Source organism: Podarcis bocagei, assembly GCF_964188305.1.
Source record: "Podarcis bocagei genome assembly, chromosome: 6".
NCBI lineage: Eukaryota > Metazoa > Chordata > Lepidosauria > Squamata > Lacertidae > Podarcis > Podarcis bocagei.
This window is the reverse complement of record NC_138130.1, coordinates 78,754,519-78,782,214: the sequence shown is the minus strand read 5'-3', so window position 1 is coordinate 78,782,214 and position 27,696 is coordinate 78,754,519. Positions and strand designations below refer to the sequence as shown.

At 42.5% G+C, this 27,696-nt stretch overlaps 1 protein-coding gene across 3 annotated transcripts in view; it reads right to left on the bottom strand.

The window, feature by feature from the left end:
* Nucleotides 1–2,200: 2,200 nt before the first annotated feature.
* The window catches only part of SMAD9 (SMAD family member 9), a 32,633-nt gene continuing 7,137 nt past the window's right edge, over nt 2,201–27,696 (bottom strand). For 2 of the 3 annotated variants that reach the window (XM_081197972.1, XM_081197971.1), the window contains exons 2-7: nt 17,532–18,137; nt 11,969–12,223; nt 11,052–11,189; nt 8,884–9,105; nt 7,579–7,835; nt 2,201–5,305 (exon numbers count right to left, since the gene is read on the bottom strand). In XM_081197972.1, the coding sequence (XP_081054098.1) occupies nt 5,162–5,305; nt 7,579–7,835; nt 8,884–9,105; nt 11,052–11,189; nt 11,969–12,223; nt 17,532–17,943 (1,428 nt within the window). In that variant the 5' untranslated portion in view covers nt 17,944–18,137 and the 3' untranslated portion in view covers nt 2,201–5,161. The remainder of the gene's footprint in view (nt 5,306–7,578; nt 7,836–8,883; nt 9,106–11,051; nt 11,190–11,968; nt 12,224–17,531; nt 18,138–27,696) is intronic. The other variant, XM_081197973.1, reaches the window with a different exon arrangement.

Below are 27,696 nucleotides of genomic sequence, written 5' to 3'. Positions count from 1 at the left end.
AAGTCAAAGTCTTCAAGGATGAGAGGGATATTTGTTCTTTGGCTTGTGTTTGTACAGTACCTCTTCAGGGGACTGAATTGACCAACAATTTAGTGCATCCAGTATTCTGGGTCACCTACTGGAGGCACCAGCCTTTTCTGGCTTCTCACCCAAATGTATAGCATATGGAAAATGTGATCTGCATAACCCTGAGATGCATTTTAAATAAAAGGACACATTCTATTCATGTAAAAACACATTGATTCCTGGACCGTCCGCGGGCCGGATTTAGAGGGCGATTGGGCTGGATCCGGCCCCCGGGCCTTAGTTTGCCTACCCATGGTGAAAGTATTGATTACTTAGAGGGATGCTTCCTTTTTTTTTTTGAAGAAGAGTTTGGATTTGATATCCCGCCTTATCACTACCCAAAGGAGTCCTAAGGCGGCTAACATTCTCCTTTCCCTTCCTCCCCCACAACAAACTCTCTGTGAGGTGAGTGGGGCTGAGAGACTTCAGAGAAGTGTGACTGGCCCAAGGTCACCCAGCAGCTGGAGGGATGCTTTCTCTATTTAGATGCATGGCTGTTTACACATTCAGCCAGCCTAAGGAATCTCCCAGAAAAGTCAGGCACACACAGCATTTAATAAATTACAAAACAATAATTATACAAATACACATCATGAGCAACGTTTCTCAATTTCCTACATTCTCAAAGCAATTTTGCTTGCCATGTTAGATGTATAGGTTTAGTACTGAATAATTCATTATAGGATTTTAATGCCCATCTACCCAAACACTACTGTTATGCATATTTCACAATGTTTCAAATGAAGTCGATGAAAACTGTCAAATTGCATAAAATTACATATTCTTGAAAATTAGTGTTGCACAAGAAAAAAATAAAACCTCTATTCGGTAAGTTAGGAACATTTATGTAGTAACATTTTCTACATGTCCACTTGGAAGGGTCATGTAGTTAATTGGGATTGCCTTCCAGCTGTGTATAAAACTGCAGCCTTAATAAGCTTTTCTGATATTAATTACAACCTTGACTAAGTCAGGAAGCTTTATTAGACTGAGCTTACTATGCTTAGTAAGTTCCATGCTTAAGACTGCAGTTTTATTTGTATATATCTGAGTAAGCACCACTGAATTTAGTGGGATTTAGTTCGGAGTATCCAAATATGGGATCCGACTGTAAAATTCACATAAACCAGAGGAAATAATCTATATAGTGTGATGATTGCAGTCCAATGTGCATCTTTTAATGTCTACATTTGTGACTTTGGGAGGAAGACTTAAGAAGCATCTCTTAAGGTTTTCACTATGAGCTTGTTCCCACAATTGACTTGGACGACTGGCTTAGGCAAAATGAAGTACTGTTTCCACAGATAGTTAACTTACAGCATTTGCTGCCACACCACGAGGGGATGGGCTGTAGAAATGGCTTTTTAAAATGCTTTGGATAGGGTGATCAACAACTATTAGCCACGGGGCACTCAGCATAGGACTCTGAGCCAAAAGGCCAGAGCTCCACTCATCAAAATTAGCAGAAAATGCAACACAAGGCTAGTTGACCACATTTTGAAGAGACCCTCTGGTAAGACCACTTTAAGTAACATGCATTGCTAGCTTTAAAAAAAAAAAGCCCACTCAAGGAGACCATTCCCCAGAGTCCCAAACTGCCAACTGTACTGTTGAATGGAAGCAGTATGGTTAAAGGCAGTATGTCTCGGAACACCAACAAACAACAGAGGAAGACTGCCTTCATGTCCTTTGAGAACATTCTGGAAATATCTGCCGGATCATGGTTGGAAACAAGACTTTTGGCTCGATGCAACAGAACTCCTTGCAGTTAGTTGAAGAACCTGTCTTTACTCATGGTACATTAAAGGTCTGCCCATGAAAACTAACATATGTTCATTGTTCCATACAACATTTCAGATACAATTACCTCTTGGTTAAAAACTATGGTCTGGTAATCTCTGTCTAGGAATCCTTCATTTTAGGCAGTGGGATGAGATGCGTCTGATCACAGCAGTTCATTATGTGGGAGTGTTCCCCAAGGGCTGTGGCTCAGCACTTCTACAATGCACAGTGCCAGGTTTCAAACCTGGATGAAGGGCACATATTCTGAGCCAATGATCCTCTCGCTGTGAATCCCAGCTGTGTGTGGCTAGCTGTGGTTACTGGTGGCTGCAGGTAAGCACTTTTCAAATACTAGCAGCATCTCATCCACTACCTTCCTGTGAGAATTATTTTGCAGGTAATTTTTTAATAGGAAAACGGCAGCCCTGAACACTAGGATGCATTAAAAAAATAATAATGACAGAACACTCATAGCTCCACAATGATAAAAGATTTTCCACAAGAGGCTTCAATGTGCTTGGAATTGTTGACACACATATCTGCCTCAAAACATGTCTTTTCCTTAAACTGGCCATCGATAAATAGCTTTTCTAGTAAACGGCTTTTAAATATTTCAGGCAGCACATCTCAACAGATGGCACATTTATGAGAACATTGAAAGGCTATAAATTTTATACTGGCTGATAACTTGGTACAAAAAGTACTATTTAAAGGGGCCATTTCTATATGAAGAGCCGGAACAGAATATTGAAGGAAATGGTCTGGTCCCCGTCCCCCCCCGACCCTTGTGGCAGTAATTAGTTTATTTCTATGTGCTGGGTTCAGTTACTTCTGCTCTATGTGGCTGAACAGAGCCTCTAACTTAGAAGCTAAGGATGATTTAATAGCCATTAACTGTCCATTATTAGAAACATTGGAAATTAAGGATGCTGGCAGTTCAGTGATATTTCAGAGTCTGTGCTCCTAATTACCACTGCTGTCATGTGCTACACAGCTTCTGGAAGGTGCAAAAAGAACACTCATTTGATTCTTAGCGCAGCAAGTGTAAGAAGATACCAAAAAAACGAAAACAAACCTGCACTAATTAGACTGTGAAACAAGTAACCTAGATACTGTTTGGTGAGAGAAAGAATCTTCCATGTTCGCATCAAACACAGGAAACTATGAAGTTTCTATCTTTTAAAGCAATATGCATCCTGCTATTTTTGAAACATCTTTATATAGGCACACTTTTTTGAGGTAGAGACTAGCAATCCTAGGTATAACTAATCCTGTCTGAAGATGCTACGTCAATGAGGTGCACTCATATGACACCATTAAATGTTGTCCATATCTATTTTTCTACTCGTGTACATTTTGATGTCCTGTTTCGTTTCTCCTATTCACTCAAAATCCCAATAAGCAGCAGAGATGCATATTTGTAGCAAGAGCAATAATCTGCCCAATTCAGAAAGATGGACCTACCTGGCAACGAAATGCAAAAAAAAAAAAAAAGACTGTGACAACTGAATACAGAGTAGGGGATAACCACACTTCAGGGTTGCCAGGGCTACTTTTTTTCTAAAACCCCATGATCTACTAGTCAGAGTCAGGTGCAAAAAACACAAGAGTTCCTGTCTGAACACATTTTGAGCCCAGAAATTTGTTTTAGGTACTAGAAATGAACTGAACTCGCTGTCCTTTCCCATAAAAGTCTACTCCTTGTTAGCTTTCTCCATGTCCCTTGTTGATCTACTGCCTATCGCCCCAAGATCTATTAGCAGATCCTAATCTACTTTCTGCCCACCCCTCAATTACAGCCTTTTAAATCTGTTCTTCTGCATTTCACTATTATGTTAATTCTCCCTTTCACATACACAAAAATGCAGAATAGGACATTTTACGTGAAAAAAGTTAACTAGAGAATTCAAGGAAGGAGCTACATATTACAGTAAGCAAGGAGCAGTTGCCAGAAACATTTAGGGCAGCCTTTCTCAACCTGTGGGTCCCAAGATGTTGTTGAACTACAACTCCCATCACCCCTAGCTAGCAAGGCCAGAGCTCAGGGATGATGGGAGTTGTAGTCCAGCAACATCTGGGGACCCACAGGTTGAGAACCACTGATTTAGGGCATTAAAGAAAATGCATAAACCCATTAACACCCAGTACTGAGTACTCATGTCCTGGTATCAAGATGGTGCACGTCCCCCACCACACACATAAACAAAGAGGGTGTGGAGGAGGAGTTGCAGAATTTCTTGATGCCACAACACAGGAACTTTGTCCTAGACAACACTGCAGGGGGAAGAACTAAAAACACTGGCTGTATTCAGCAGCGGCTGCATGTGTCTTGGATAAAGTGGGGCGGCATGGGAAAATGCCCCGGGCCGAGCGTATTAGGACAATTGTTCTAGGGACGTTACTGGTCACACTACTGTCTTCTTAACTAAATAGACATAATACATCACATGAAAAAAAGAAACAAACAAACAAACCCCGGCATGGGAGGTGAGAATTAAATGTGTGAGCACCAGCCATCTGCTTAGTGTAACACATAGTTCCAGCAATGGCCATCCTCCTTTTGAAAAGCAAATTTTAAAACTTGAGGCTTGAAATGACGTGGGCACAGCATGGTTGAAAACTCGGGTTTGTGTGAAGAATCGGCACAACTTCTATGAGATCTGCGGGTGGGGTTTCCTTGCCAAGCATAGTTTTGCTCCCTTCCCATGACTGACAAAGGTGCAATAAATTACCCCAAATAATGACAAATAGGCCATTTAATGGAGGGCAGGCCTGCAAATGGTATTTATTTGTTATAAATAAATGGAACCTCTGCGATCAGATTTCGTGTTGAGTACTGCCTGCCAGGGGCAAAACAGAGGGTATTCAAAGCCGTCCACTCCTGAGCTTCCAGAGGCTATTGCAGAAAGTCGACAAGATGGAGCTTCATCTATTCTAGCAAGGTTTTTACAAGCCAACTTTGCTTGATTTGCAAAATGCATATGGGCCTGTAGAATTTAACTTTGCTTAGTGCATAATTTTATTAAATTATTTATTTATTTATTTATTAAGAATACAAATAACACTGGACTTATTCCATTAACCACAAACTGGCCTGCTAAACCCAAACATCAATACCTTTGTCAGCAGGCAGCAACACAACGGATCATACAACCATCTTATGAACTGAAAAACACTGAACATAGCATGACAAAAATCCACCAACAATATACTATATACATAAACCTTCATATATTTACAGCTACATACAGAACTTTAGGTTGGCTGCAAGGTGAGAAAGTTCTGCATCCCATAGGTGGCTGGTAGAGGATTCTTAAGAAACGGAGGAGATTGGGTTATGAGGAGAACCCATTTGCGTCAGCACCTTATCTAGCCATTGCAATGGTCCATGCAGGTGGATCTCGATCCAGCACGGAGTACTCGTGACATCCTGCCGATGATACTCCGCTCCCCAGCCCTACAAAACAGGAAGAAATGCCAAAGGATTTTAAAAAAACACCAAACACTCTCATGGTATTTGCCATCTTATTCTTCTTTCCATCAAGGCAGATCAAATTGTAGCAATAGAAGGTTGTGATGGCCAATGGCTGAACAATAAAGTATAAAATTAATTGTGGCAAGATAAATCTGTTCATTCAAGGAAACTGATCACAGACAAATCTGCAGTAAAGCAAAAAGCTCCATTGCATTGTCTCAAATTTGAACAGATTTTATACTCTCTTAGGTCATTATCTAGGATGCTAAAGGTCTGTAGCTCAAATGCACTTGCTTTGAGGATGGTTTCTGAACATACAGAGGCCCAATTCACGCTTGAACGACTCACAAATGAACATATGAAATGCATTCACTGAGCAGCACTGTGCTTGGAGACGATAAGATTGTGAGTTGCTGTTTCACACAGACAAACCATCACTCAGTGACAAATCATCACCCATCACAAAAGCAGAATTTTTTTTTCATAAGGCATATATTATCAGGGGAAGAGAGATAAGATTTGTGACCCACTTAAGTGAATATTTTCTCTTTTTTAAATAATAATATTTATTAGTTTTCCAACAAATTGAACACCACACTACAAAAAACCAAAGTGAATATTTTCTCTTACCTCGTTTTGGTGTAAGGCGCAAACCTTGAACATATTTATTGTTTTAAATGTGTACATTAATGCCAGGTAATCACTCCTATGTAAATCACCCAAAATTGTTGTTTTAAGGCTGTTCTATTTGTTACTAAGTTGCAACATGTCAATCACAAGCCGTAATAGGATACAGAGGTGGCAGAAGGAAGAAATCAGACTTTGCACAGAGAGAGAGAGAGGCCATCTGTTATGCTGCATAATGCTCACGTCTGACTTTATATGAATGAAACGGTGTCTGACACAGCATGGCGCCTATCAGATTCTTGGTTCATTAAGTGGTTCTTTAACCCCCTCTGCTGGTGGTTTAAAAACACTGACAGGTATAAAAAAAAACCTAAGATCATGGCCACTGGTCCCATCACTTCCTGGCAAATAGAAGGAGAAGAAATGGAGGCAGTAAGAGATTTTACTTTCTTGCGTTCCATGATCACTTCAGATGGTGACAGCAGTCATGAAATTAAAAGACACCTGCTTTTTAGGAGAAAAGCAATGACAAACCTAGACAGCATCTTGAAAAGCAGAGACATCACCTTGCCGACAAAGGTCTGTATTGTTAAACCTGTGGTTTTCCTAGTAGTGATGTATGAAAGTGAGAGCTGGGCCATAAAGAAGGCTGATCGCCAAAGAATTGATGCTTTTGAATTATGGTGCTGGGGGAGACTCTTGAGAGAGTCCCATGGACTGCAAGAAGATCAAACCTATCCATTCTGAAGGAAATCAGCCCTGAGTGCTCACTGGAAGGACAGATCGTGAAGTTGAGGCTCCAATACTTTGGCCACCTCATGAGAAGAGAAGACTCCCTGGAAAAGACCCTGATGTTGGGAAAGATGGAGGGTACAAGGAGAAGGGGACGACAGAGGACGAGATGGTTGGACAGTGTTCTTGAAGCTACCAGCATGAGTTTGACCAAGCTGCAGGAGGCAGTGGAAGATAGGAGTGCCTGGCGTGTTCTGGTCCATGGGGTCACAAAGAGTCGGACACGACTAAACGACTAAACAACAACAACAAAAATGTCCAAGTCACAAAACGCACTGGTTTTGCTTCACTGGGCCCCATGGGATACCCTTTATATACAAACCTGGTGTGCCACCAGCTTATATGATTAAGATACTAGAAGCCTTTCAAAGGATTCTAGGTAAGTATCAGGAGTATCCGATTAGTACAGGCTGTTCACCCAAATAAGCAGATTGAATAACTAGATGTCCTTGTGTATAATTAGACCAGAAGATTGCAACAGAAGAGTGGGCACCTGTGCAGATGTGGCTATTACGTGGGTGAACAAAAGCCGCCCATGTTTCCTTGCCTGCCTTCCAATAACTATGGCCAGGAATAGGAGGGGCCACCTTGACAAATTACAGAGGCATGTGGCAATTTCCCCAGTCGCTCTGACTTGAATCCTACGTGACGGTTGGGTAGAAATGAACTTACACGCAGCGCCTCACGCAAGCAACACCTGCTCCCCGTGTCTGTGAATTGCAGAACTTGCTTTGCTGGCTGCTGTTCGGAAAAAGCTCCGCTGACAATTAATCGTGCCACATTGGCAGCTCACACCCGTCAGGTTGGGGGTAGAGAAGACAGGAAGGAGTCCTTACTTTGACGAAGCTCATTCGGATAGTGCACATCTTGGTCAGCTCATACACCACCTCGAAGCCGTGGTTCACGGACTGGGCCAGCAACTGGGCAAAGAGCTGGTTGTTGAAAATCTTCAGGCTGCAGCCGCTGGGGATCTTGCAGACGGTGGCAGGGTGGAAGCCGTGCTGGTAGTTGCAGTTGCGGCTCTGTACAAAGATGCTGCTGTCACTCACGCACTCTGCGTACACCTCTCCCCCCACGTAATACAGGTGGACACCTGAAAAGGGGGGTGGGGGAGAGAGGAGAAAACAGAAAGGTTTCAACATAGATAAAAGCAAATTTATTTATTAATTCACTGCCATTTATGTACCGCCTTTCTGCCAAGGCACCTAAGGCAGTTTACAATTTTGTAAGTACTGAGACAAAAGATGGACAATATTACTATTATTTTCGTATCCCCCACCCATCTGACTGGGTACATGTAAAATTGGGGGTGGGGGGGGCATAGTCTGCCTGCAGCAGATCCCTTCATCAATTAAATTTACCAGTTCATAATAGTACAGTGGTACCTCAGGTTACATACGCTTCAGGTTACAGACTCTGCTAACCCAGAAATAGTGCTTCAGGTTAAGAACTTTGCTTCAGGATGAGAACAGAAATCATGCTCCAGCGGCACGGAAGCAGCGGGAGGCCCCATTAGCTAAAGTGGTGCTTCAGGTTAAGAACAGTTGTAGGTTAAGAACGGACCTCCGGAACAAATTACCGTATTTTTTGCACCATAACACTCACTTTTTTCCTCCTAAAAAGTAAGGGAAATGTCTGTGCGTGTTATGGAGGGAATGCCTACGGGTGGCATGCCTACGGATTTTCCTCCTCTAAAAACTACGTGCGTGTTATGGTCGGGTGCGTGTTATAGAGCGAAAAATACGGTAAGTACTTAACCCGAGGTACTACTGTATACTATTTGCTTAACAGTGCATTATGTGATATACAGTACAAAAAAGACACTTTTATTTGAGAGAGAGACATTATAGTCTTAAAATATAGACCACTCTAAAAATCTGTGCTTGGAGAAGGAGTTTGGCAGACATTCCTCACCTAAGTTTTGAAGGAGCCTACTTGCTGCAGGCTTCTCACACTTCTCACTCTTTGGAAAGCAAAGAAAGTGCTCCTGAGTGGCCTGCTCATCATACCTCCTTGTGTAGAACCCGTATCCAAGTGCACAACCCACCCTTGGGTGCCTTGGAACGCAACCCCAGTGTAAATGGGGAGCTGCCTGCGGTCCTAAACATTTGCTACCACTGCAATAAGGGGCTTGCTCTCACCCTTTCCTATGTGCCTCCTGGTGTTTTCTATAGTGGAATTCCTGTTCACATTAGACAGCAGCCCAAGGCAGAACCTGTTCTTATTGTTCGACGGATCTGTAAAGCCATCTATCAGTATGCTTCGCGAAGAAGCCTGGAAAGTCTCTCCGACTCGGTTGTTGAGTTCATAGTACGCTACCGAACACCAGTGCTGTGGCTCCTCATAGCAAACGGGCCGGAAGTCTGGAAGGAAAGTCAAGAATGAAGAAAAGAGGCACGGCCATCTCTTCCCTCACAACAATATGTCTAGTCACATATGCTGTCAGGAGTTGCCTCCATGGCAAGTTCCTTTTCTTCCTAATCTTCCAGCTACATCATTCCAAAATACTGTTAAGTGTATATTCAGACAGCTGGAAGGTACTGGTTCTGGCTGCAGTAAATGATAAAAGGGATACTGATCAAGGGGGTGGAGCAACTGACCTATGAGGAAAGTTTTTGATATGTTTGGGCACCATGAGGTGAGTTTTGATGCCCCCACCATGTCATCTGATTCTACCCTGATTAACTTGGCGCGATGTGTATTTAGCAAATTTGTCCTGAAGTGGATCTGATCCTTCTGTGTTCATAAAATTCAATATATTGCTTTTATTTTCCGATTGGTGACAGCCCCACCATTAAGTACGGTGCACTTCTGACACTGCTAAAGAGTGCCTGACAATTCATCAAATCCACCAGCCTCAAGTTAAAAGCTGCAAGTCACTATCACTCCTAGCACATGGCAAAAACAAGGAGTAACTCATGTCCTGAAGCAGGTGGAATAATTCTGTTCTGATTTGAATTATAGCAACTCAGGAAAGGAGTCAAAGGGATCACAAAGTACCCTGAAAATATCCACTTGCTGAGCTGTGGAATGGAAAGGGCAAACATGACTTGAGCAGCCTTTGGAAAAGGAACAGAGGCTAGAACAGAAAGCATTAGAGTGGCTTTGTACATTACAAGGTAAGATTTATGGCAGACGTAAGCAGGCACCAGTGCATTTGCTTTCCGCTACACATTGTAAGTGTGATGTTCCAAGGAGAACTGGACCATTAGCACGTCCTCTTTTCAGATGTAATAATATGGTGATAAATGAAAAAGCGAGGTGTACTTTGGCACCGCCTGTCTCCTATGTGTTGAGGAAGGATGACTGCAACCTTACTCACCACTGCAACTCGAGACAGTAACAGGTGCCTTCAAACTTCAATATATCAAATATTGTAAGCAGTTCCGATAGTCTTATCTCAAAAACAATGTTAGAGATGGTAAGTTCAGAAAAGGACAAATGCATTAATTAACCTTCACTTTATCAAAAAATAAAAAGTGGATTTAGCTTACAAAACCACAGCTGTAATCAGGAACATGGAAAGCAAAGTGTTTTAGCTTACAGGGCCGGAGGTGGCACACACATTGATTTGGAAAGCAGCGGGTAGTGGAGTTATTCTTTGCTCTCTCAAAATGTAAGCTCTCACAGCTTTTGCAATAAAACTGATAGGCAGTAGGTTTAAGTCAAAGAAAAGTTATGTGGGAGATATCCTGGAAAATTCACTGCCAAAGGATGCTGCACGGCTTCACTTCCTTACCTGCTGAAGTGGGATTTCAGATTATGTTTGCCTCATGCTGCTGCATGGCAAACAGATTTGGAAAATATGGGGTGTCTCAACAGCAGCATGCCTATAAGGGCTCTTTGGATAGGCCAACAGGCCTATCAGATACTAACCAATGGAATAGTGGTCTAATCTGCCTTTGTCTGTGGAGATATTTTTTTTTAAAAAAAAATGCTTTAAAGAAGTGCCTCACGTAGCCCTGGAGTTGGTGGGATCACTGGTTGTCACATACATAGAAAGCACGACCTGAATGTGGACTAGAATGTTTCTGCTTCCTTGGGCTTTCATTTATCAGACTAATGGCTGTTTTCTCAGCTCAGAGGTAGCTTTCAAACAACTAGCTAGTTTACCAATATTCCAGCCACATCAATTAGAACCGTACCAATAATACTGTATTCTAGTGGTTCAGCACTGGAAGCAATTTCATTAAGCATCACTTTTAATCCAGGTTAAGGATTTGATTTTTCCCCCCTGCTGTCAGAGGCCTATAAATCAGGCATAGCTCAAGTCATTTCCCCCTAGAAAACGATACAAGTATTTACATACTTTCAGGTTCTCCATCGGCAGATTTACCTCCATTGGGCAATGACAGGACTAACTGATTCTCTGCGGTTGCATGTATAGAGCGTACATGGTGGTTTCCTGGCGTTTCTCTCATGTTGTAAGGCGGAGGTGGCGTTTCGACTAGAGAGGGGGGATAGAAAAGGAGAAAGCTACTGGGCCTGCCATTTCATTAACTGACTAGTTTACGTTCACTGGAGAAGGAGCAAAACCTTCTGACTTAAACTGAATCCGTGTCTCATCCAAATTAAGATGGATTTTCAAGGGTTTTTGTTTCAGATGAAGGATCAGACACAGGGCCCAAGATTCCCTTGTAAACATTTCGACAGTGCACATCACATGAAATGATGAAAGCAATACAACTGTCAGCACCAAAATTGTATGGACTGTATGCTTTCATATGAACCAAATACCACACAAAAGTTGATATTCTATGTCCCCAAAAAGATAAAAGGTAAAGGACCCCTGGACAGTTAAGTCCAGTCAAAGGGGACTATGGGGTTGCAGTGCTCATCTACTTTCCAGGCCGAGGGAGCTGGTGTTTATCCACAGGCAGCTTTCTGGGTCATGTGGCCAGCATGACTAAACCACTTCTGGCGCAACGGAAACCAGAGTGCATGGAAACGCCGTTTATCTTCCCGCTGCAGCGGTACCTATGTATCTACTTGCACTGGTGTGCTTTCGAACTGCTAGGTTCGCAGAAGCTGGGACAGAGCAATGGGAGTTCACCCCGTCACGGGGATTCAAACCACCAACCTTCAGATTGGCAAGCCCAAGAGGCTCAGTGGTTTAGACCCTAGCGCCACCCGCATCCCTCTTGTCCCCAAAAGAGAAGTCACTGTAGACCCATTCATCAGCACTGGAAACGTGTTCAGGGAGACTGCCGCTTATTTATTTTTTACCTGTAAGTTGATAAGGACTTCCTGGTGTAGAGGAACTTCCGGGGGAGTCAGGGTAGCTCATGCTGCTAGGGGACTGAGAGAACATGTGGGGGGACGCCGGGAGAGGGGGGCATGGAGGATGCTGGAAAGAATCAGGGTAGGTCGCGTTATGAGGCATCAGTGGCTCACTGTGAAGAGACGCATTCCGGAATTTGGCAAGGAGGCTGAGGTGAGGGTTGAACTCACTATGTCTTGGAACCAGAACAGGAGGCAACACTAGAACAAGAGGGAAAACATGTCCGGCATTAAAAGCAGTTAGGGCACAGTTTGAACTGGTGTCAGGCAGTTTCCCTGTTTGCTTCTCTTGCCCAATTACTCTGGAAGCAGCTCTCCAGAATCTCCTGAACCTTTCACTTAAGAGACGATTGAATCTGAGATCTCCTGCAGCAAAGCACGCACCACACCACTGAACTGTGACCTCTCCCTAGTTACATGAGATGCCACTCCTAAGATCTGGCATGCCAGTCACGTTACCAAATTTTCATGCAAGAACGTATGCAATTCCTGGAAGGGGGGGGGGACATGCAAATTCAAATTAAATAACCTGTGAGTGCATATTAGGAATTTCACAAGTAGAGACCTGTGAAAATTCCTTGTCCTTAAGGCTGCAAAGGTCTGAAGACTGGTGGGCAAAAGACACTGAAATCTCAGAAACCACAGGTGGTGGGGGAAGAAGGAAGGAAGGAAGGAAGGAAGGAAGGAAGGAAGGAAGGAAGGAAGGAAAGAAAGCATGACGCAGAATTTTCAGTGGTGCAAGTAGCAAGGCTTCAATGCAGTATCTGAATCACCTTGGCATACATATTTTAAAGACAAAATTTATAGGGTACAAAATCTCAAATAACAAAACATATTTAGTCTAAGTATCCAATTAATATAATTATTCAGAAAATGTAAATTACTGTTTCCTAAGTTCTACGAACTGATAAAATTTAAATCATGAATGCAATTAATATTCTAAACTTCAGGTCAACAAATAGAGAAAATGTGCAAAAACATGCTATGTATAAAATGGGAAATGAGGCTGGCTGGGAAATAACTGGCTTCCACACTAGCAAAACAACAACCACAAGAGAAAACTCTACTGGATCTATCCCATCAGAAACAAAGACGACTGTATGACAATAATAATATAAGGGTGGTGATTAGGGAAATCACACATATATTTGGAGAATTTTACCATTATACATGAAAAAGCCACCTTCCCACCACTGCAAATGGAGGGGGTCCTTAAAATAAAAACCCACCCATTCGACATTTACCAAAAGTTGACAGAAATTTGAAAGGTCAAGTATTACAGGAGTCAGAGAAACTATTATATCTTTATAGGGCAATAAATCTCAAGGGCCAGATGGAATTACCACCAGAATATGATAATGCTTTCTTTCTGACATATTGTTAACTCCATTAACAGATGTAATAAAAAATACATGAGAACAGAAGATTTGTTGACTCATGGGTCTAGAGAAACGCTGGCAGGAGATCTATGACTGATCTCTCCCAACATTTCCCCCCACCCAATCAAACACACCCATGGGGAAGAGGGAGTGCTAATTTGACTAATAAAGGGGTATGGGACTTGGAAGAAGTGTTTTCAAGTCTCCCTCCCTGAATTATTTTCCCCAATCTAATTCACAACCTGCCCCTGAAGTTGCAATTGGCCAGGAAGGAGAACAATACTAGGCAAGCCAGGAAAGGATCCAAGGAATGAATCATCATATCAACCAATATCATTATTAAATTTATGATTACCAGGTGATGGCAACAGTATTAGCAAAGAGGTTTAAAATAATTATAGGACACAATATTCATTTCCCCCCCTGCTCTTCAGCAACACCCAGGTTGCTAGACTAAACAGCAACACCCAACTTGCATATATCACTGGTAAGGCAGTCCCTGCCCTCAGGATTACAATCTAAAATACACAACATGAAAGGGAATGGGGATGGGAGGAAAGAGGAACATTGTAGTGTCCTTCCATGGGGGAATGTGGCAGTCACATGGTTCCTTGGCATGATGCTATGCTATGATGAAATGTCATTTTGGGGCATTTAGTGGGGATGGTTTTTTTTTGGGGGGGGGCAATGGACACCCAGAAGAGCTCTGTTGCTGCTGCCACAGATTGCAGCAAAAGAGACATTTTTAAAAATTATTTATTTAATAGAGAGAAATCACAACCACTTGCGTAAGGTCCCAGGTTTAAATCTCCAGTTAAGAACTGCTAAGTGTTCCCTGTCTCAGTCCCTGGTGTGCCTCTGCCAATCAGGGTAGGCAATACTCAGCCAAATGGACCAATGGTCTGACTCAGTTAAGGGCTTCCTGTGCACACACCCCACTTGAATCTTATTGAATCATCTTAAGCTCAAGATACATAAATGCAAGAAAGAAAGAAAGAAAGAAAGAAAGAAAGAAAGAAAGAAAGAAAGAAAGGGGTTTTTCGTGGCTATATCTGTACTACACTGCAAGTGAGCCAATGGAAGAGATTGGCTGAAGGACAAAAACACATATTCTTGCCATAAGAACAGAAGCAATTATTGTTATTTTGGCGGAAAGTCCATTGGAGCAATGCCACAGTCAAACGGAAGTAAACAATATAATTTACTCAAGAGTGGACAATTTTATTGCCGAGTTAAACAGATGTCAAACAGATAAACAACTACACAACTTTCCAAACACAACTGAAGGCAGGACTGTACTGGGATGCCTTTTAATGTTTGATGTTAAAACATTAACATCCTAGGTGGGTCAGGACTATGCAGTGAAACAAATGCCTCCATTTCCCTCCCCACTATCCTGTGCAACCTATAGGACATATGAGATCACACAAAATTAGGGTTTTTTTATCGTGTTTTTAAAAAGATGTTAGTTGAAGATATCAATTTTAAAAAATATTTCCAGACAGGAACTTAGGTTAAATTCCAAAAAGCAGATACATGAGGTGCATAAATAACTTTGGTAGAGACTAATCAGGAACTGCAAGCAATCAGGAAAGCAGGTTGAGCATTTTAGAGGCCAATTCCCAAGACTGTAGCTGAAGATCCATATACAAATACACATCGTTCATTGATTCATAACACTCCAACGCACATCATTTCCAGATTTGGGCATAGCCTCTGCCCATAGTCTCAGAGACCAGGTACAATCCATGCTTTCTCTCTTATGCTCCTCCAGTGCTCTCTCAGAAGAAAGGGCAAGAACTAGCAAAACAAGGAAGACCAAAAGCATAGGCTGTTGACTGCTTGGCAGAGAAGCCTAATTCCAGAAGCGTTCAGGTTAGGCTGATCCCTGAACCAGTCTTGTGTACTGGCTTCAGAAGGTGAGGCCGGCCAACGCGGTAAAGCCCAATTATCCTAGCAATGTGAGAGAAGGTGAGCTCATCTGGGGCCTAATCCTCTCCAAATCATCAACAGGATTTTCCAATCCTTTCAGAGTGCAGGTGTGACAATATTGTAGGGCAAAAAACAACCACCACCTTAGGCTCTGTTAATGAAATGTCTCTTGTTTGTTTTCCTGTGCTTCCTCCTACAACATCCTGTCCTGAATTCCCATGAGCGTCCACAGTACCAGCAAGGCAAAAAGCAGCTGGGAGAACATAGATTGGGTAAATGGTGTCAGGGTACCCCAGCAAAGGGTTAACGAGTCCATGCCCTAGGGGTGCTTTTCATTGGATATCTACGTATTGGGTGACTGATGAATTATTCCTTGCATAGCATCTAGTATGGCTTTAAGAAAGAAGCTTTTAAAAAAACTACCTTCTGAAGTTTCAGCACCCTGGACAAGTACAAATATGAGCAAGAACCACAAGGAGAGAGGAACCTTTGGAGAAGGAAATGCAATTAACGGTACCTACATTCCAGGAATATACTACCACAATGGCTTTTTTCACACCTGATTTGTGACTTTAGGGCAGCACTTGAAGGAGGAGACAAGAGTTTGCAAAACCACAGCAGCAAAGTAAGTTGAGTTCCACTGTGCCAAGCTGCACTTGAGGTAAAGCAATCATTTGTCTGCTTCATTCAGTGCAGAACAGAAGCACAATCCAAATTTGCCATGGCACATCTGACCAATTTAGGGTAGCTCTGTAACTACACAGAACATTATAGGCTGAGTTGCAAATTATTTCATTACATGACCACAGCACTGTTCTAACAGTGCAAGTTTAACTTGGTGTGTGATTTACACTGAGAGAGCGGAGGAGAAAGGTTGAATCTTACCTCCCCAGTGGAATGTTCCCAATCCAATCCCCAATTCTTGACATTTTTTTTTAATGCAGCGTATGGCAGATATGATCACAGATCTCCAGCATCTCGTCTAGTCTCCCCTTTATTTTGGAAAATGTGTCATGTATTCTCCTATTATTACATTTTTACAGGATGTTTTAGAATTGGCATGAATTTGTTCAATTTCAATTGTTTTATGATTCTGTATATTTGCAAGGTTGCAAAGAGACTGTTGTTAGCTGCCCTGGGCTCCAATCAGGAGGAAGGGCAGGGTATTTAAAACAAAGAAACAAATCACTAAATAAAAACAAAATTTTGCCTTCTCATCAGTGACTCTGAACTTGGCTCACACGCTTAAAAAGAATAAATCCCATAAATAAAAACAAACGCTGTATCACAACAAATCACAGCGGCCAAAAAATTCATACTGACACAGCTTGCTTCACCTGATGGCTTTTAAAAAACCATGATGTTTGATTGCTACCACTGTCACAAAGTAGCCTTTAAGATTACCTCCAACCCATGTTTAGTCAGATTCATCACAAGATTTAACAAGGCTGTTTCTATCCTGAAGCAGCAGAACTTGGTTCCTGGTTAAAAACAGCAACGTAGATTTCTCACGTAGAAAACTCATTCAGTTTTATTTCTTCATCAAGAAGTCTATATTTTCCTCCTATTCATAATGAAATTTCTTACAAAATATGAAACCCAATGCAGTGGTAGCCTTTGCATCAAAATTTATTTTTAGATTGGAGAGGGTGCAATGCTCTGGGATCTACTATCCAAAATGTTTTCTCTGAAATCTCTCTGATAATCATAATTTGATCTTGGATCCCAAATTAGCACTTTTGTCATCTGAGAGCAACTTTAACCCTACGTTTCCATCTCCAACCCTAATCTCTTTTCTCTTAGCTGCTGCCACGATGGTGATAGCTGCCAAATGGGAAACAGGGGGAAATGTTACTTTGCCTTTGCAGTATGCACGTGTATGGGGAAAAGCAATTTCGGAATGCTTGACCCAACGCAGGAGAGTTGTTAATGGACAGGCGAAGAGAGACAAATTTTTAGGCAAGCGGTCTTTGTTCACTGGTCACATCCATAAGTCAGCCCAGTTGTTACAACTCATGTATCTCTCTGGAGATTAATCAATAAACTTTATCATGTATGTACCTTACTGTTACTTTTTGTAACAGACAACCCAATAATAGGTACTCCATGTGTTGTTTTTGTTTTTATGTTTATGGTATTACTGTTGAAACCCAATAAAACATACGTACTTTTAAAATTTATTGGGATGATTTGCTTACCTGGGGTCTCCACACGTCGATAATGGTAAGGATTAATGCACACTTCTTTCTGCTTTGAGCCAAACGGGAACTCGCAACATTCCAGCGCTTTCAGTTCATGGTGAGACTGCAGGTCAGGCCAGCGCCACACTCTGCAGTAGATGACATGGGGCAGCCCTTTGCGATGAGACACTTGCAACCGCCCATCCAAAGACCGCGGGATTGTCACACACTTGCTGGGCTGCCCGGGGCAGCTGAGTGCCCTCTCCAGTTCCTCCATGGCTCCCTTCTTCTTCTTTAGCTTCTTCACCAAGGAGTCAACAGCCTTTTCCGCCCACTTCTCCTCTTCATCTCCTTGCTTCCAGCCCAGCAGTCTCTTTACAGCCGGGCTGGTGAAGGAGAACAAAGAACTGATCGAGGTGCTGGAGTGCATATGAATCGGAGATAATACGTATGATTGCAAAGCGAGACCCCAGATATGTAGCTTTCTTTTTTTAAAAAAATAAAAAATGAGGCCCAAATTTCGGCACTGGGGAAAAAGCTGCTTTCAAAATCAGGCTCGTCCACACATATCCTAGGTGGTGTTAGAGATATTTCATCGCATGTGTCTTCCAGTATTGGACAATTCTGCAATAAAAGAACAGTGTTCTGTCAGACATAATACAGATCCTTTTTCATCTCTCTTTTTAAAAACTCACCTTGAAACAGAACCAATTTTGTCTGTTTGTTTTTCTGCTTTTTGTTCACCAGAGTAAAATAAATAAAGACAGCATCTTTCTATATATCACAACCAGACACTTCAGCACCAGCAAAATTCAACAGGCACAGGATTGCAGCCACTTTAAAATAAACTTTACTCACTATGTAAATTACTATAAACTGGGTATAGTTAATGTCTTTTCTCATAAAAACAAAAGCAGGGAGAGCCAAGAAAGGATCTTGAAACACTATAGTTCTGCCTGTGAAGTTGCTAACCTAGTAGTACCACATCTTTAGATATCTAAAAGCCCACTGGACTGAATCCAACCAATCCATTTTATTTGCACAAGGACTTCCATTTCTGCAATGGAACTTCTCCCTCTCCTCTCCAGATCTACTCCCGAGTATTACGATGCAATACATGCAACAGAGAACAAATGTGTAAAAAATTGGCACTGTTCTTATTATGGTGGAATGATAATTCCAAGGTTATATTAGTGTTAATCTGGGTCCTGCTGGACCTCACCCAGCAGTTATAATATTGTTATGGGTTGGCAGGAGGCAAGGATCCCCTAAAATTCCTGGGTGCCAGGTTGTTGGTTTGACCAATGGATTTAGCAAGGCCTAAGAGATAAGTCAAGCCAGCTTCCTCAGGAGATTGGCTGAGAGGCGCCATCAAGGAACAAAAACACATGATCGCAGTCACTGCCCTGACAAAAGGTGGGGCTTTCGGTCTCAGACAAGAAGGGGGGTGGAGTCCCTCCCCCAACTGTGTGATAACTAGCACATATTTCTGATGACTTGTCGGCACAACAGTTAAAAAAGAGCTAGAGGGAATCTATACTATTTCTCTTAGGAACTGCTAAAGCTGAAGGAGCACTTCATTCTTAAAATTTCACTTTGTGTTCTTGGCGCTGTTCTTATTTCAGTGCGAGCCATTCTTAGTAGCTGGCCTTTGGAGGAAGAGCCCATGGAGGCACTAGTACTTTTATCAGCCTTGCCAATTTACAATGGGCAAGAAGATGCCTGCGGGCTGGGAGAAAAAAGACTCTGATGATGACATGACAACTTGATCGAGAAGAAGAATAAAAATTCTGTGCCGCTCCGTATGAATAGTAGACGTACACTGGTGACATGCCCTTGACAGGGAGCATGCAGACACTTAGATAATTTTAGACTCTGGACTAAATGGCATTATTGTGGCCTCCCTCTTTAGATGGTAATTCAAAATGTGGTAGGGCAGCCTTGATGCATTTAGGGGGCCTTCTGCTCATTCTGCTGAGCAGGCCCTGGACTGCAGATCCAAAGTCCTGCCCCAATGGCACCAGTCATCGATATAACAGTTTAAATAAGTGGGCCAAAGACATTTCCAAAGACCTAAAGCCCAAAAGCGTTACAAAGGTCAGCTGGCAGTGACTTCAAAGCCCCATGGCCACTATGGAGAAAGCTTCTTCCTCATGCCCACCAGTTTCACTGATCTCACAGGTGGACAAATGAGAAGGTATTCCACTGTTGATTTTAATATGCAGGCAAGAGGGGTACAGGTGCAGTAGGTTCTTTGAGTAACTTGGACCCAAGCGGTTTAAAGGCTTTAAAATGTTACGAGCCACCACTTCAAATCGGTAGAGCATGAGACTCTTAATTTCAGGGTTGTGAGTCTCAGCCCCATGGGGGCTGAACTGGATGGCCCTTGTGGTCCCTTCCAACTCTATGATTCCATGAAATTGGGAATGAAAGCAGAGTGGGAACCAATGTGGCTGGTACAACAATGGTGTCACAAGATGCAACCACCTAACTGCCCCATCAGGACTTGGTGGGCTGCATCTCAAACCAGCTGAAGCTTTTGAACGGGCTTTAAGATGCATATAACGCATTGCAGCCGTCAAAGCTTAGTGTGACAAGCACACAGATTATTGTGCCATCTCTGAAAGCAAGACTCCAAATTCCTGGAGCTGCGATCTGTCTGCATTTCTGTGTTTGCTTGTATAAATCTACTCCTCTCACTGTAGGAACACGAACATGTCTTCATTCCACTGAAATATTCCTTCACACACAATTATTTATTTATCTGTTCGAGAAAACGCATATCCTTCCATTCTGCAGTTGAAAAAGATTTAAGAAAAAATTACAGTGCTCAGGGAAGATTATATCGTTTGAAAGCAAAACAATGTTTCATAAAAAACAAATTACGCAGCAGCAAAAGGCCAACTGGAACCAATTAAAAACCAAGTTGAGCTTCAGGCTATTAAGAACCTAACCAAGCAAATTAAAAGCTTGTCTTGATTCCTTTCTTTCAAAACAGTTCTGACCAGGAGGCAGAACATAGGCTATGCCAGCTAGGGGAACATCTGGAGGGCCACAGGTTCTTCACACCTGCCTTCAGGAGTGGGAAAGATGGGTTTGGGAGGAGGCAGTTCTTTGGTGGATATTTAAGTCACACATCTTAACAGTTCAGACAGGACAATTTGGTGCTAGGAAGTCCACCCGTCAGCCTCACTTCTTTATTTCACTCACACTCCAAAAATGTTGTGATGGAAGAAGGAGGTGCTGTGCAGAGCTAAAGAGCAAACCAATGGTGCAAAAAGGAGAGTAACAAATCTGTCTGTCTATCTGTATGAACTTGAGGGACTGGGGAGACTTAGGCTGCCATACTAGACACAGGTACCTGGGAGTGTTCCACTCACCTCAGTGAAGCCCAAGTCCAACCAAAACACATGCCTGCCATTTTACTGTTAGAATTCTTATCTGTTTCCTGATTAAGTTAATGTAACTTTATAGCCAGGCAATCACCAGATCTTAAAACTAACATTTCGGAGTGCTTGTGGTTCCCCCACCTCTGCTTCCCATTTTAAACAAGGCTTTAAATAAACATTGTTATCTCTTTCGGTCAGATTAAATAAGTTACCTGTGACATCAGCATGACTCCGCAATGCTGTTACTGCTGGTGGGAGATAAGACCAGGACATAGGCATTTATACAAAAATAATTATATTTTAAAAATAGGCAGGCTTGCTGGTTGATGCAAATGAAAGGGAGTGATTTTTACTAATTACCTAAAACAAAAAACCGGCAGTGGTCACTTTTAAAATCCCAGGCCCATCTAAGCATGAACAGAATTAAGAGTCTCTCAGAAATGACAGTAGTGATATCAATAGACATTTTTCAAAGCCATGCCACTGGCAGTGAGAGAGTCAGTGTAGTTTATTGTTGTTTTGATATGAGACTCCCATGTATAAATCTCTTCTTGGCTATGACATTCCCTAGAAAGGTTCAGGAAGTCTCTCAGGGCCTATCTTTACCTCACAGGGTTACTGCAAGGATAAAATGAGATTCCTCATATAAGATCACTGTTCTAGCATCAGGTTTTTTAAAGCGCATAATACAAAACGTTGCTCAGCAGCCTAGCCTAAGCATTCCTCTGGATTTGCTGCTCCGTTTTAAAAGGCATAGCCCTCCTTTCTGCTTGGGTGATGCAAAGACATATACTCATCAAGCATAATGCATAATTTCAGGGCTGGAATTACACTGAAGGCCACCAAAGGCAGTCACCAACACTGATCCTCCACACCTTGGGGGGGGGGGGACTTAGCCAAGTGGCCGTTATCATATTCTAGGATACAGTGTGCCACAGTGAGTCAGCACGAAGGAGCAAGATACACCATCTGCATAATAGCACCAGTGGGAAATAAATGACAGCAACAAGATATTAGATAGTTCGAGCAGTACTCGATACTGACGTGCTTTCAGAGATTATTTTCTCACACAGATGATGTAAGTCCCTGGAAGAACAAACAGTTTTGCCTTGCTGTTCCTTTGAACTTAACAGAGGTGACACGACCCTACAATCTGCAGGAACACGTAAGGCGCATACGAGTTGTACAATGCAAAACAAATCTTGAGGTCCATAGTTGTGAAGTCATATCCTTGAAAGCAGTGGTTCTCAAACGTTTTTCCTCTGGACTGCCTTGGTGCATTGGGACAACCTTTCACAACTTTCAGGAAGCAGGCCATACACACTGAAAAAGCTATGTTGGATTCCAGTGCGGTGCATCTGTCCAGTGACATAAATGCTGCACCAAAAAGGCATTGAATAGACTAGTATTGTTACAGGCTCCAGGAGCTTATCCAGGGTTCAGTTTCCTTGGAATGAGAGACAGTGCAGACTGTGGTGTCTATATGGTTTATTTACACATATGTACAACCTGAGCCTACGATAGAGGGGCTCACAGCATTTACACCCCAAAAGTTCTTGCTTCTCCCATACAGTGGTACCTCGAGTTACAAAGGCCTCAGGTTACAAACACTTCAGGTTACAAACTCCACTAACTCGGAAGAGTTACCTCGAGTTGAGAACTTTGCCCCAGGATGAGAATGGAAATCGTGTGCCGGCAGCGCAGTGGCAGCAAGAGGCCCCATTAGCAAAAGCACGCCTCTAGTTAAGAACATTTTTAGGTTAAGAACGGACCTCCGGAACAAATTAAGTTCGTCACTAGAGCTTCCACTGTATTCACAGCCTTGGAATAAAGGAGAAATTAAGCATGGGTCTGCCTCTCTGGTTGCTGCCTGCTTCTTGCCCACCTCACACACACACTGGCTTTTGTTTTTCTCACTACCAGTCAGGTGAGGGAGGGGCCCACCTATTTGCTATTTGCCCTCTGGCACAGTGCTACTTATTTTGTCATACTAAGATGGTCCTGGAAGTGAGAGCTGGACCATAAAGAAGGCTGATCGCCGAAGAATTGATGCTTTTGAATTATGGTGCTGGAGGAGACTCTTGAGAGTCCCATGGACTGCAAGAAGATCAAACCTATCCATTCTGAAGGAAATCAGCCCTGAGTGCTCACTGGAAGGACAGATTGTGAAGCTGAGGCTCCAATACTTTGGCCACCTCATGAGAAGAGAAGACTCCCTGGAAAAGACCCTGATGCTGGGAAAGATGGAGGGCACAAGGAGAAGGGGACGACAGAGGACGAGAAGGTTGGACAGTGTTCTCAAAGCTACCAGCATGAGTCTGACCAAACTGCGGGAGGCAGTGGAAGACAGGAGTGCCTGGCGTGTTCTGGTCCATGGGGTCACGAAGAGTTGGACACGACTAAACGACTAAACAACAAGATGGTCCTTAGGACTATTAACTCACACACAGAAGCATGGAATCCTCCATTCGATTTTGAACCATGCTGGATCCAGGACTCACGAGTTAGAAGGGACTCAGGCAACACACTGACTACCCCTCACCAAACTCACAACACTATAGAATAATGGGCTGGGACTAGTATCTTTGTAGTTCTTGAGCTGAACAAAATTGCAGTCCATTATATTCTAGCAGTAGAACTGAAACAGTGGGCTTTTTTCTTATTATCTACCCATATATATCTGTCTAGACAGGCCTCTCTCGAGTCTGTGGATTGATTTGGCACTTTCGGTGACATTGAGACCAGTGACATCATCCAGCAGCCTTTTTCTATCTTGGTATTAAAAGTCTCACTTGTTGTACAGCCATACAGATAGAATGGAAAAAAATAAAACATTACTAGCCCTGTAAAACACCCATTAGCTCACTCATAAAGAAGAGAACACCCTGTGTCTTTAAAAAAAATAAAAATCAAAGTTTCAGAATCTCCACACATACACACACACACTCCAACAAGTACACCACTTATACACTTGTGTATTTATTTAAAGCATTTTCACTCCACTTTTCAGCCAAAAAACAACAACTAAACAGCTCCTGGAGGAGCTTACGCATATCAGTAATAAGTCACCTCCTGTTCTCAGGCTTACAACCTGAAATACACGACACAAAAGGAAAAGGGATGGGAAGGGAGAACGGGGGGGGGGCGAGAATTGGCAATGCATTCATCATCATTGTACACTTTGCTACCCAGGATAATACCTAATGACTCCCTATCCACCCTGCATGGTTCCATCACACATTTTCTTTGTTGTTAATGCTGACATTGTGCACCCACATTTCTCAGGGGCACAACAAAACTCCACAGGTAAACCACTGGTTTCACAACACAAAGAGTTTGCAATTATAATTGCAAGCAGACAAACTGGACAGTAGTGCCTATCCCCAAACAGTCTCTAAACCCAAACAGAAAGCACCCCTACAGCCCCGCAAGACTGCTTCTATGAGACAGCACCAAAAACTTACACCTACTTTTTCTCCCTCTTGCCAAATTCTGACTAATCTTTTAGATCTCCTGGCACAAGCATTCTCAGGCAGAGAACAAGCCCCACACCTTCATCTAAAAACATTGGTGTGCCCTCAGTTCCTCATTCTTGGGTTAGCTCATAATCATCTTAGTGATCCATCAATAGTAACTGCAAAAGATCAAGCCATACCAAGGCAAGTGAGTGTTTACTCGCACAAAACAGTATTCCTATAATATTTTGGTTTTTACATTTGCAGAGGTATTTTCAGAACATAGCATTGTGGTGCCCACAAATATTTTTGTTAATAGCTATTTGAGCATGTTTTAGTTGGCATCCTTCTTACAGTCTGTGATTGTCACACTGTTTTTCTCCCAACAACAATTCCTGTCTGCTTGAACTGCTAGAAAACAAGTGATTTGACACAGTCCAGAGCATGCGGAGATTCTCCTTTGGGCCAAGCAAAGCTGGCAGTCTTTCTGGCAACTTCTACCTCTTGAAACAGCTCTCCTTACATACATCTATTTATAAATTTGTAAAATAATAGGAGAAATGGTTGTTTCAGGCTGCACAGCGTGAGAAAGAGGCAATTTAAGCCAGGAACAGGGAGACTGTGACTCTCAGTGTTGGGACTCCATGTCCCATCATCCCTGACCACTGGTCCCACTGGCTGGGGATGTAGGGAGTTGGAGTCTACCCACACTGTAAGCTCTACAGAAAGTGAAGGGACAGGAAGATAAGAGTGCTGAGTAGGCAGGTGCCAGAAGGTCAAAGGGAAGAGGATGAGCTGGACAGATTACACCTGAAGTCACCTAGAGCCCAGCAACAGAAGTTCTGAAGACAGTTCCTGGAGCAAGGTTTCTAAACTGCAGAGGCTACTCCATTAGAGCACATGAAGCACTCCCCCACTAACCTCATTCTTCCCTCAGCTAACCCCCAGCCTGCTTCTTTTTTACTTAGAGCCAGTCCAAGGACTAACCCTGTCTATCTGCTCCCTCCTCCTTAATCTCATTGCAGCTCTTGTAGAACTCAGCAGGAAGGGGGACAAAACAAGAATTAGTTGGCTTTGCCTGCAATTGACTCTGGCGCCACCTTCTGTTGGCCTCCATGGCCTTCCGCACAACCAGTCCACTGAATCTAATAACAGAGGAGCAGAAAGAATCCTAAGTGATGTCCAAATCTCAAAAATCCTGTTAAGTCTATGAAGTTGGCTAAGGCCTTAGGTGCAATCTTCCAGCCTTATATGTAGAAACGCAAGTGACTTCAATAGAAGCTAGAAGCAGCTGCAGGGAAGACTAGACCAAGCAAGTTTTGTGGGGGGTTTTTAAGTTGAAAATGATTGTGCCGCATATCATTAAGTAAAGTTGGTGTATATATGCAATGTGAGGCCACAGTAACATGGAACTACTCCGTGCCTTTCTGGACCTTGGCAGCTATTGGGTCTTCCACACCACAGAGAGAAATTTTCCAATGCAAATGGAACTACTGAAAAATGCTGCCTTTGCCCACAATATATGACACAGAGAAATAGGAATTATTTATTTCTAGCCAGTACTGCATTGCATCAGACCAGCCGTAATGTGGCACCTTAATATCACACAAGATGGGGATGATCACGGTGAAAGGCATCACTCCACATGTTTTTGTAAGCAATATCTGTCCACCGGGCAGCAACAGGGTCACTGTGCCATTGAAATGGCAGCATTTTTGAGGGAGAGGCCATGTATGTTTCAGGTAGCTCTCATGTTCACTGGCAAGGCCCACCTGTGCAGCTTAAAATGATGCATGGCATGTCGTTTCCAGTTAAGGACCATGAGGCTTTCAGCTGGGAGACGACATACACTATGAAATCCAGCAAGAAAATAATGTCCTGTGCATAATTTATAGCTAAAGAAAAGTGTTGCAGATCTTCGCATCTGAAAAGAAGCTGTACGCAACTGATATTTCCTTCCCTTTTCCCAATATAAGGTTTTGCCTGCTCAGATGTTTAGTTCTGGGCTACTAATGTTCTTTGCAATAAGTGCAAGTGGTCAAAATTGCAAATGGACAAATTTCAAAAGCAGCTACAGAGCGGATTCAAACAAAGTTCCTGTACAAAGAGGCATTAAAGAATGAATATTGGTGATGTCTTGACAACTGAATATTTAAAAGAAGAGGGGGGAATATATGACAGGCAATAAAGTTACGTTAGTAAATTTCATGAGAAAAATTGCTAAGGTTTCTCTGTCAAGCCTAGCAGCACAAATGTATTTGGAACAATCCACAGATAAGTTTTGGTTTTTTAAAAGTGCTAGGATGTGATTTTGTGCAAGTCCTGAGCATTTCAACATGCCATTTTCAATGTAATGGTATACTATAATTCCAAACAAACTCAAGCCTACCCACCAGAACTGAGCAGCGTGCAACTGCAGGCACATTTTTACTTCTTCACAGTAAACCACAGTTTGAAACTATGGCTTACTGTGACGTGTGAACCAATGAGAGATGGGGCTCAAAGTCTCCTGTGACACCTAAATAATGCATCTGTTTATAAATACAGTGTAGTTGTCCGTGGGTCTCCTCCATCAAAGTAGTATAGAATACATACTCAGAATGAGCTGGAGGGAAAGCTAAAAATAACAGGAATGCAAAGAACCACCTTGATAGCTCAATGCAAAATACCATACGGAATCTTGCATTTGCCTACATTAACATTAACAATCGTTTTCATATCAAAATGACAGGACAATGAGTTTTTGGCATGAGAGAACAAACCCATAACCCTTCAATAAAATTTTCACCAACCAGATGACCGCCAATGTTTTGGACTAGAACACCTATTAACACCTTCCTGCCTCCTTTTCTTGAACATCTGGCCTGTGATATGTTCTAAGTCAGCCTTTCTCAAACCTGGGTCCCCAGCTGTTTATTGGAGTACAACTCCCATCAACCCTGACCACTGGTCCTGGTAGCTAGGGATGATGGGAGTTGTAGTCCAACAACATTTGGAGACCCAAGTTTGAGAAAGGCTGTCCTAAATAGTTAAGACACTTGTCTACTCTCTTTCCTTTTCATTGCAGTCCTCACTCTATAGTTGCTGCTGTTGTTTTTTTACTTAACTCTAACCCTAATCAATGCACAAACCAAGTGAAAGGTCTGAAACACAAATGCTATTTCTGTTGCTCAGTATAACTATTTATCCCAGCACATTATTGCTTATTAGCATGTAGCTGGATGGTATCTAAAAAGGAGAAAAAAGAAGCTCCCAGCTTACACTAAAACAATTAATTCTATTTCATCTTCTTGTCATTCTTGTAATTAATATAAGCAACATCTTCTTGCAGGGCATCGG